This window comes from Entelurus aequoreus, linkage group LG22 (genome assembly GCF_033978785.1).
Source record: "Entelurus aequoreus isolate RoL-2023_Sb linkage group LG22, RoL_Eaeq_v1.1, whole genome shotgun sequence".
Lineage (NCBI taxonomy): Eukaryota > Metazoa > Chordata > Actinopteri > Syngnathiformes > Syngnathidae > Entelurus > Entelurus aequoreus.
Genome location: NC_084752.1, coordinates 39,813,890 through 39,826,389, shown reverse-complemented (window position 1 = coordinate 39,826,389; position 12,500 = coordinate 39,813,890). Strand labels below are relative to the sequence as shown.

General features: G+C 33.9%; 1 protein-coding gene across 1 annotated transcript in view; it reads right to left on the bottom strand.

Annotated features, from left to right (window-relative positions):
- Positions 1-12,500, bottom strand: part of LOC133639470 (WD40 repeat-containing protein SMU1-like) — a 26,017-nt gene that overhangs the window by 5,863 nt on the left and 7,654 nt on the right. The window contains exons 5-9 of the mRNA XM_062032774.1: positions 11,619-11,741; positions 7,253-7,372; positions 7,057-7,173; positions 6,851-6,978; positions 2,956-3,082 (exon numbers count right to left, since the gene is read on the bottom strand). Coding sequence (XP_061888758.1) covers positions 2,956-3,082; positions 6,851-6,978; positions 7,057-7,173; positions 7,253-7,372; positions 11,619-11,741 — 615 coding nt within the window. The remainder of the gene's footprint in view (positions 1-2,955; positions 3,083-6,850; positions 6,979-7,056; positions 7,174-7,252; positions 7,373-11,618; positions 11,742-12,500) is intronic.

The following is a 12,500-nucleotide window of genomic DNA, read 5'->3' as shown; positions in this document are numbered from 1 at the left end:
ACCATAGTAACTCATTAGATGACCATAGTAAGTAATTAGCTTACCATAGTAACTAATTAGATGACCATATAAACTAATTAGATGACCATAGTAACTAATTACATGACCATAGTAACTAATTACATGACCATATAAACTAATTAGATGACCATAGTAACTAATTAGATGACCATAGTAACTAATTCAGTGACCATAGTAACTAATTAGATGACCATAGTAACTAATTAGATTACTATATAAACTAATTAGATGACCATAGTAACTAATTAGATGACCATAGTAACTAATTAGATGACCGTAGTAACTAATTAGATTACTATATAAACTAATTAGATGACCATAGTAACTAATTAGATGACCATAGTAACTAATTAGATGACCGTAGTAACTAATTAGATTACTATATAAACTAATTAGATGACCATAGTAACTAATTAGATGACCATAGTAAGTAATTACATGACCATAGTAACTAATTAGATGACCATAGTAACTAATTAGATGACCATAGTAAGTAATTCAATGACCATAATAACTAATTAGATGACCATAGTAAGTAATTCAATGACCATAGTAACTAATTAGATGACCATAGTAACTAATTAGATTACTATATAAACTAATTAGATGACCATAGTAACTAATTAGATGACCATAGTAAGTAATTACATGACCATAGTAACTAATTAGATGACCATAGTAACTAATTAGATGACCATAGTAAGTAATTCAATGACCATAATAACTAATTAGATGACCATAGTAAGTAATTCAATGACCATAGTAACTAATTAGATGACCATAGTAAGTAATTAGATGACCATAGTAACTAATTAGATTACTATATAAACTAATTAGATGACCATAGTAACTAATTAGATGACCATAGTAAGTAATTAGATGACCATAGTAACCAATTAGATGACCATAGTAACTAATTAGATGACCATAGTAACTAATTAGATGACCATAGTAAGTAATTCAATGACCATAATAACTAATTAGATGACCATAGTAAGTAATTCAATGAGCATAGTAACTAATTAGATGAGCATAGTAAGTAATTAGATGAGCATAGTAAGTAATTAGATGAGCATAGTAACTAGTATATGATGCAGATTGCAAGCATGTAAATAGTTAGTATAGTTGAAGGTCATTATAAAAGATGAGTGCACATCATAATGGCAGCTACACTTTACATCTTAAACATCTAAAACTATTATTTGAAAATGTCCAGCGGGTCAGATTGAAAAGATGAACGAGCTGCATGTGGCACCCGGGCCTTCATTTGTCCAGGTCTGCTCTATATGGTACTCTGTGGTACTCTGGCGGTATCTAGTGGTTGAGGGGTCAAATTACACCTCTAATAGGATTTGCACGTGTCTCAAAGAGAAATGCTTCATTTGGTTTTTTTCTGGAAAAAGCCTGATCAAATAACAGACTGATCAATTAACAGACTGATCAAATAACCGACTGATCAAATAACAGCCTGATCAAATAACAGCCTGATCAAATAACAGACTGATCAAATAACAGCCTGATCAAATAACAGACTGATCAAATAACAGACTGATCAAATAACAGCCTGATCAAATAACAGCCTGATCAAATAACAGACTGATCAAATAAAAGCCTGATCAAATAACAGCCTGATCAAATAACAGCCTGATCAAATAACATACTGATCAAATAACAGACTGATCAAATAACAGACTGATCAAATAACAGACTGATCAAATAACAGCCTGATCAAATAACAGACTGATCAAATAACAGACTGATCAAATAACCAACTGATCAAATAACAGCCTGATCAAATAACAGACTGATCAAATAACAGACTGATCAAATAACAGACTGATCAAATAACAGACTGATCAAATAACAGCCTGATCAAATAACAGACTGATCAAATAACAGACTGATCAAATAACAGACTGATCAAATAACAGACTGATCAAATAACAGCCTGATCAAATAACAGACTGATCAAATAACAGCCTGATCAAATAACAGACTGATCAAATAACAGACTGATCAAATAACAGACTGATCAAATAACAGCCTGATCAAAGAAAAGACTGATCAAATAACCGACTGATCAAATAACAGCCTGATCAAATAACCGACTGATCAAATAACAGACTGATCAAATAACAGCCTGATCAAATAACAGACTGATCAAATAACAGCCTGATCAAATAACAGCCTGATCAAATAACAGCCTGATCAAATAACAGACTGATCAAATAACAGCCTGATCAAATAACAGACTGATCAAATAACAGCCTGATCAAATAACAGCCTGATCAAATAACAGCCTGATCAAATAACAGACTGATCAAATAACAGCCTGATCAAATAACAGCCTGATCAAATAACAGCCTGATCAAATAACAGACAGATCAAATAACAGACTGATCAAATAACAGACTGATCAAATAACAGCCTGATCAAATAACAGACTGATCAAATAACAGCCTGATCAAATAACAGCCTGATCAAATAACAGCCTGATCAAATAACAGACAGATCAAATAACCGACTGATCAAATAACAGCCTGATCAAATAACAGACTGATCAAATAACAGCCTGATCAAATAACAGCCTGATCAAATAACAGGTTTTCAGTATATGGAAAAATGTCGGTCATCAAAGGGAGTCAATGGGGGACAAAAAGGTCCCGGGGGGCTCCAGTGAATACTCACTCAACAGCTTGTGCTAAAAATATCCATCCATCCATTTCCTACCGCTTGTCCCTTATGGGGCCACGGGGGGTGCTGGAGCCTATCTCAGATAAAAATAATGCAATGCAGATGTTGAGATGTATAACTGGTGTGGCCATATTTCATCATGCTGTTGCATGATGTCATCTTCGGGCAACAAGAAGACCCCAAAGGTGCCCACCGAGCTGCATGAACGTATTCCAGGCATATTCCAGCTGGTGCTCGTACCTTAACGGTGCCGTCGGAAGACGCACTGAGGATGTGACAGCCGTCGTGCGTGAAGGAGGCGTCGTTGACAAAGGACTGATGGCCGCGCAGCTCCTTCAGCGTGAGTCCCGACCGCAGCTGGTGGATCCTGAGGATGACACGTGCAGACATTCTTTACCCAAACGCTTGTCTTGTGGCTGAGAGCTGCCACTTATTTATGGCCGCGTCTGAGCCACCCATCTGAGCCCAGGACGGGCTTGTGGCTTGTGCAGCCCTTTGAGACATGCACTGGTGATTTAGGGCAGGGGTCACCAACCTTTTTGAAAGCAAGAGCTACTTCTTGGGTAGTGATTAATGCGAAGGGCTACCAGTTTGATACACACTTAAATAAATTGCCAGAAATAGCCAATTTGCTCAATTTACCTTTAACTCTATGTTATCATTAATAATGAATGATATTTACACTTAATTGAACGGTTTAAAAGAGGACAAAACAAAAAAAAAATGACAATTAAATTTTGAAACATAGTTTATCTTCAATTTCGACTCTTTAAAATTCAAAATTCAACCAAAAAAAAGAAGAGAAAAACTAGGTAATTCGAATCTTTTTGAAAAAATTTTAAAAAAGAATTTATGGAACATCATTAGTAATTTTTCCTGATTAACATTAATTTTAGAATTTTGATGACATATTTTAAATAGGTTAAAATCCAATTTACACTTTGTTAGAATATATAAGAAATTGGATCAAGCTATATTTCTAACAAAGACAAATCATTATTTCTTCTAGATTTTCCAGAACAAAAATTTTAAAAGAAATTTAAAAGACTTTGAAATAAGATTTAAATTTGATTCTACAGATTTTCTAGATTTGCCAGAATAATTTCTTTGAATTTTAATTATAATAAGTTTGAAGAAATATTTCACAAATATTCTTCGTCGAAAAAACAGAAGCTAAAATTAATAATGAAATTAAAATGTATTTATTATTCTTTACAATAAAAAAAATAAATTTACTTGAACATTGATTTAAATTGTCAGGAAAGAAGAGGAAGGCATTTAAAAGGTAAAAAGGTATATGTGTTTAAAAATCCTAAAATCATTTTTAAGGTTGTATTTTTACTCTAAAATTGTCTTTCTGAAAGTTATAAGAAGCAAAGTAAAAAAAAAAAAAAGAATTTATTTAAACAAGTGAAGACCAAGTCTTTAAAATATTTTCTTGGATTTTCAAATTCTATTTGAGTTTTGTCTCTCTTACAATTAAAAATGTCAGGCAAAGCGAGACCAGCTTGCTAGTAAATAAATAAAATTTAAAAAATCGAGGCAGCTCACTGGTAAGTGCTGCTATTTGAGCTATTTTTAGAACAGGCCAGCGGGCTACTCATCTGGTCCTTACGGGCTACCTGGTGCCCGCGGGCACCGCGTTGGTGACCCCTGATTTAGGGCTATACAAGTAAACATTGATTGATTGATTGATTGATTGATTGAAAAAGGCCCATCCTCTCTGCAAAGAGCCATTTTATCAAAGCAAAGGGAAAGATGTGCAACACGTGGCAGTGTTGTGGCGGAACACGTGGCAGTGTTGTGGCGGAACCAGCACATGGCGTCTCAGCTGCACCCACGTTCAGGATGGTGTGCTGGCTCGCCCACACACACACACACACACACACACACACACACACACACACACACACACACACACACACACACACACACACACACACACACACACACACACACACACACACACACACACACACACACACACACACACACAACACCCTGGAGACACAAATAGATCTCCTTGACTGCGATGGAGTCTTTGCTGTGTGAATAATGACATTACATTATTCACTCTGGCACTGTCAACTGTCACCGGGCTGCAGGGACGCTGGACTTGTAATTAAACTGTAATTAGCCGGTAATTAGACTGCTGGGACCAGAGAGGTGACTCACTACGGCAGCACTGAGAGGATGATTGAAGCTGACTATATCTTCAGTCGACCATCATGTTAAAGAAAGTCCAAATAACAGATTTGAACACAGTTTTAGCATTTTGAACATTTCCAAAAATGAATGGTTGTTTAATTGAATGTGGTTTAATTCAAAGTATTCAAAAAGTGTAATCATGTTAATTATTTTATGATTTAATTTATTTAAAAAAGGTACATATGATTTAGTGATAGAGCTGAACTCATCTGTTACTGTTGAATACAACACATTTAATCCCTGTGATTGACAAATGAGGGATTTTTTCATTTTATTTTATTTAAATTTATTTTTCATTTTATTATAATTTTTTATTGTTTCCTTTTATTTATGTGTGTGTTTTTTTAAGCTCTGCAATTGACTCATTTATATTTTTTAAGTAATAATTGTCAATTTCGTTGGGGGAATTAGGTAATTTTATTTTATTTTATCTTTTATTTTATTTTATTTTATTGTATTGTATTAGTTTTTTTGTTCAAATTATTTTCTGGTTTTTATTTTAAGCCCTGCGATTGATTAAATGATATTTTTATAGTAACAACCGTCAAATTTGTTGGGAAAATTAGTGAATTATTTTTATTTTATTTTATGTTATTTTATTTTATTTTATTTTATTTTATTTTATTTTATTTTATTTTATTTTATTTTATTTTATTTTTTATTGTTTCATTTTATTTTTGTGTTGTTGTTTTTTAGCTCTGCAATTGACTCATTTATATTTTTTAAGTAATAATTGTCAATTTAGTTGGGGAAATTAGGTAATTTTATTTTATTTTATCTTTTATTTTATTTTATTGTATTAGTTTTTTTGTTCAAATTATTTTCTGTTTTTTATTTTAAGCCCTGCGATTGATTAAATGATCTTTTTAGAGTAACAACTGTCAGATCTGTTGGGAAAATTAGTGAATTATTTTTATTTTATTTTATTTTATTATTTTATTATATTTTTTTATTGTTTAATTTTATTTGTGTTTTTTTTTTAGCTCTGCAATTGACTCATTTATATTTTTTAAGTAATAATTGTCAATTTAGTTGGGGAAATTAGGTAATTTTATTTTAATTTATCTTTTTATTCTTTTTTTTAATTGTATGGTATTAGTTTTTTATTCAAATTATTTTTAGTTTTTTATTTTAAGCCCTGCGATTGATTAAATTATCTTTTTGGAGTAACAACTGTCAAATTTGTTGGGAAAATTAGTGAATTATATTATATTATTTTATTTTATTTTATTATTATTTTTATTTATTTATTTTATTTTTTTAAAATTGTATTCTTTACTATTCTATTTTGTTTTATTCTAAAATTGACTGGTGTATTGTTTTTTGTTTGTCTGAATAGTCGTTAATTATTCGATTGAATGAATCTAATCATATTCAAGCTTGGCTTCTCCCGACTCCTTTTTAGACATATTGAGTAAACAAGTGCATGTGTGTCTTTTTAACCGCACCTTGAAAGTTCTAGACAAGAAGAGTATACGATATCATCATTGCCAAATTTTAACCAAATACAATATTTTGAATGTTGAAACAACATGCTTTTTGATGACGTTTAATCAATGTCAGGCTGTGATGTTGATTTGACATTGAATTTTGGTCATTTTGGCCAACCAACAACGTGGATCCAACGTTGTACATCAACAATGTCTCAGTTTACAAATACAACTATTATTCAACGTTGTTTCTACGTCACTTTAAAAGAACATGAACGTATAATCAATGTTGTATCAATGTCTTGTGCCTGCTGGGATGACTATTCTTATATTTTTGAGGGACTTATTGCATGAAAGCTATTCAAAGATGATCTATATGACGGAGCTCCAGTGCGAAAATGTTTTTGGAACTGAAGTCTGGGGCCGGTCTGGTGTCATTCTGGGGCCGCCGGTTGAATATGGAGACTGTAGAAAGTGTATGCCTCGTGGGCACAAACCTGATGGTGTGGTCCAAAGAGGCGCTGAGGATGTTGTTGTTGTCTGTGGAGAAAGTCAGGCAGGTGACTCCTTTGTTGTGAGCGTGCTCAAACCTGCGCAGGCACAAGCCACTCTGCATCTTCCACACCTTGACACACAACATGGTGGCCATATTGAACACAGTGTCCTTGTGTAGACAATAGCTGGGATGTATTTGTGCTCCTACCTTGATTTTTCCATTGTGAGCTCCAGTGGCCAGTAGATCCGAGTCCTGGCTGAAGCAGAGACACAGCACAGCATCGTCCATCATCATGAAGCTGTCCTGGGCCTGGTACTTTAACTCCTAACATGGGCACAATGTCAGGATTCCAGCTTTCTCTTTTTATTATTGTGTTTTTTACCAGTAGTATTCTGCCATTTACCTTGCTGATGCTGCCAGTGTAAAAGTTCCACACTTCAATGAAGCCGTCCACCGAGCCCGAGATTAAGTATTTGCCATCAGGGGAGAAGCGGGCACATTCCACGTGGGACCGTCGGCCAAACTGCACATCAATTTAAAAGCAATGTTTAAAAAAAACCATTTATATATATATATATATATATAAATACAAATAAAAATGAAATGAACATTCTTTTTTCCTTTTTTCTTTATGTATATATTTATCATATTATATATATATAATATGATAAATATATGAACATTGTTTTATCTTTTTTTTCTTTTTTCTTTATGTATATATTTATCATATTATATATATATATATATATATATAATATGATAAATATATACATTTATCATATTATATATATATATATATATATATATATATATATATATATATATATATATATATATATATATATATATATATATAATATGATGAATATATACATAAATAAAAAAGAATGTTCATTTCATTTTTATTTGTATTTATATATGTGTGTATATATATATATAATATATATATATATATATATATATATATATATATATATATATATATATATATATATATATATATATATACTTAGTCATTTTAGAAGAAAAACATTGTTTTAACAATTTTATTTTTTCACATTTTTGAGTGTCACTATATAAATTATGTATATATGTATACATATACACACATATATAAATACAAATAAAAATGAAATGAACATTCTTTTTTACTTTTTATTTATGTATATACCTGTATTTATCATATTATTTATATATGTAATATGATAAATATATACATAAAGAAAAAAGAAAAAAAAGATAAAACAATGTTCATATATTTATCATATTATATATATATAATATGATAATATATACATAAAGAAAAAAGAAAAAAAGATTGTTCATTTCATTTTTATTTGTATTTATATATATATATATATATATATATATATATATATATATATATATATATATATATATATATATATATATATATATATATATATATATATATATATATATATATATATATATATATATATATATATATATATATAACATTTATATATATACACTACCGTTCAAAAGTTTGGGGTCACCCAAACAATTTAGTGGAATATCCTTCATTTCTAAGAACAAGAATAGACTGTCGAGTTTCAGATGAAAGTTCTCTTTTTCTGGCCATTTTGAGCGTTTAATTGAGCCCCACAAATGTGATGCTCCAGAAACTCAATCTGCTCAAAGGAAGGTCAGTTTTGTAGCTTCTGTAATGAGCTAAACTGTTTTCAGATGTGTGAACATGATTGCACAAGGGTTTTCTAATCATCAATTAGCCTTCTGAGCCAATGAGCAAACACATTGTACCATTAGAACACTGGAGTGATAGTTGCTGGAAATGGGCCTCTATACACCAAAAAAGCAGACATTTGCAGCTAGAATAGTCATTTACCACATTAGCAATGTATAGAGTGTATTTCTGTAAAGTTAAGACTAGTTTAAAGTTATCTTCATTGAAAATAAGGACATTTCAATGTGACCCCAAACTTTTGAACGGTAGTGTATATATATATATATAACATTTATATATATATATATATATATATATATATATATATATATATATATATATATATATATACATATATATATATATATATATATATATATATATATATATATATATATATATATATAACATTTATATATATATATATATATATATATATATATATATATAACATTTATATATATATATATATATATATATATATATATATATATATATATATATATATATATATATATATATATATATATATATATGTATATATATATATATATATATATATATATATATATATGTATATATAACATTTATATAGTGATACTTAAGGATATAAAAAAATAAAAACTTTGATAAAACAATGTTTTATCAAGAGAAACCTGTGAAGTGCTTGGGGAAGTGGTATAGGGCAGACCTCAATGACCGGCTGAGTGTGAGAGAAATGCTTAGCCAAGCAGAAGCCTGGATGACATCCCTCGAAAAGAGCGGCCTCCCGGGCAAGTATAAGGCCTGGGGTTACCAACATGGGGTTCTCCCCCGTCTGCTCTGGCCACTCCTGGTTTATGAGGTACCTGTATCCACAGTTGAGAGTCTGGAGAAAAAGTTGAACACCTACTTGAGGAGATGGCTGGGTGTCCCAAGAAGCTTCTGTTCCATTGGACTGTACAGCACAGGAAGCAAGCTACAGCTGCCAATAACATCAGTGGTGGAGGAGTACAAGGTGACAAAAACACGCCAGGCCATGATGCTACGAGACAGCAAAGACAAGCGAGTACGGCAGGCAGGCATTGTCGTCAGGTCAGGCAGAAAGTGGTTAGCCAGCATAGCACTGAGGGAGGCGGAGGATCGACTGCATCACGCGGACATTGTGGGATCAGTAGCCCAGGGAAGACTTGGTCTGGGTTGCTCATCCAGAACAAGATGGAACAAAGCTGACCCAAAGGAGCGGCGAGGCTTGGTGCAGAGGGAGGTCCGAAAGGCTGAGGAGGAAAGCCGGTATGTCAAGGCAGTAGCCATGAAAAAACAGGGCAGCTGGACTAGATGGGAGAGTGTAAAAGACAGATCTCTAACCTGGCAGGACATCTGGAGCATGGAAGGCCACCGGATCAGGTTCCTGCTGTGTTCTACATATGATGTCCTGCCCACCCCATCAAACCTCCATACTTGGGGAATGGTAGAGAGCCCCAGCTGCACACTCTGCAGGAAGATAGCTAACCTGGAGCATGTCCTCTCCTCTTGTCACTCAAGCTTAGCAGATGGCAAGTTCCGGTGGCGTCATGACCAGATCCTTGCTCAGCTGGCAGAAGGTGTTGAGCAGGCCAGGAAGAGGACAAGGCAGCTCTCTAATGGGCCACGCTTCATCCACTTCGTCAGGGCAGGTGAAAGCGCAGCAGCAGGAGGGAGGAACAAAGGAGTTCTGGCCACAGCAAACGACTGGGAGATGCGGGCCGACCTGAAGAAGCAGCTCAAATTCCCAGAGGAGATAGCCCACACTACCCTGAGACCTGATATTGTTCTGTGGTCTAGAGGAACCAAACAGGTGGTGCTTATCGAGCTGACAGTACCTTGGGAAGAGAGGATGGAGGAGGCGTACGAACGCAAGCTCAAGAAGTACCAAACCCTCATCCTCGAGAGCCAGCACAATGGATGGAAGGCCTGGAACCTACCGGTGGAGGTGGGCTGTAGAGGCTTTGCGGGGCGGTCGCTCTGGAGAGCACTCGGACTGCTAGGGATCGAGGGGCTGGCTAGGAAGCGGCTGGTAGCCAACACCACTAGAAGGGCAGAGGAAGCATCGCGCTGGATTTGGTTACAAAGAAAGGTGCGGTGGCAGAGCCGACCTACTGAAGGACTAGGGACATAGAGTTGGGTGGCATTCAGCGGGGGTAGATCCAGGACGCTGGATCTGCCGTCGAGCCCCTCCGAAGCGTCATGGGCTTAATTCGACGAAACGTTGATGACGGGGGGTCCCCATTTGAGAATCTGCTGATGCCAACCAACTCATGTCCAGTTGAGGTATGCGGTCAAGCTTAGTTTTGGCTCAGGGAGGAGGACGTCCCTGCCATGCAGAGTCCCGCCGGTGCCTTGATGGAAGGAGAGATGAAGAGAGCGAGGCCACAGGCTCACAGATGGTGCAGGGGCGAGTACCTGTAAAGGTGAGCCAGTTGCGATACCCTTATCGTATTTTGCATACATATTTTTCTTCTAAATTGACTCAGCAAATATATATATATATATATATATATATATATATATATATATATATATATATATATATATATATATATAGTAAACTATAATAAATACCTAAATAAATCCTTTAAAAAAAGTCAAATTATTAAAAAATAAAAGAAATTTCAGTTCTAATGCAGTCATCACAAATAGGTTGTTACATGTAGTTTTTGGTGGTTGTTTCCTTTGACCTCAAAGCAATATTCTCACAGTATAAAATGACATTTGCAATAAACCCCGACTCATACCTCAAATTAAAGGCCACAATGAGGGCTTTCAATATATGTCATTATGGTTGTCAATCATGTTATGATGCAATGACTACAACATTGCTTGAGAAGTTACCTTTTTTTGTGCAAGGACGTACTGTACATGTAGTATGATTACTTTTGTGGTGGTCCTTAAAGGCATCATTGCAGGTCAAAGTTCACCGAGGCTGCACATTAGGTCATACCTCAAACTATTATGTAATTATTTGTATCAATGCGCCCTCATTAGACGACCAATCAAAACACAAAGTGATGGTCAGTCAATGACACACTTGTTTGTTGTTTACCTTGATGTGGCGATACAGCTGGGTTGGACACGCCTCTTTCTGCGCGTACCTGACCTGGTCAGCAGGCATGTCAAAGGTCGTGTCAGGTGAGAGGCTAACCGCTGATTGTTCCAGTTTTAAAGACTGAAACAAAAATAGGAATGTTCAAAATGGTTTAGGCAGGGCTGTCACATTCTAAAAATAATATTACCATAAAAATAAAAAGTGGAATGAAAGAGCAAACAGATGAAATATACGTAGAAAATGTTGACTCTGATAACACAAAGCTGCCATGCTGGGTGTTTTATTTCTTTAAAACTGTCATTGTTCCAAGTAAGAATGTAAACCAATGTTGTTGTGAATTATTGACCTTTTTAAGGCTCCAATTACTGCACATGAAATATTTCACTTTGAATTATTTTTTGGGGAAAATATTGCATATCTTGTGTGTTTGCCATAAAAAAAATGTTTCAATAATTCTCGACAAAAAGGGCAAAAAAACCCAAAAAAAAAACATAATAATAAATAAATAAATAAATAAACAGATAGATCTGAGGTTGATCTCCAGATTTAAGCATTGAAAGTAAAAAAAAAAAAGTCCTTACATGACTTATTTTTAACACTTTTATGAGTGGATCCTTTCGGGTCCCCGAGGCCTTTAGTGCCATTTTTTTTTTTAAATGTCATTGCTCAAAAAAAAAAAAAAGAATCAAAACCAATGTTGTTATGAATTATTGACCTTTTTAAGGCTCCAATGACTTCACATGAAATATTCCACTTTGAATTATTTTGGGGGGAAAATATTGCATATCTTGTGTGTTTGCCATACTCGACAAAAAGGGCAAAAAAACAACAACAACATAATAATAATAATAAATAAATCAACAGATAGATCTGAGGTTG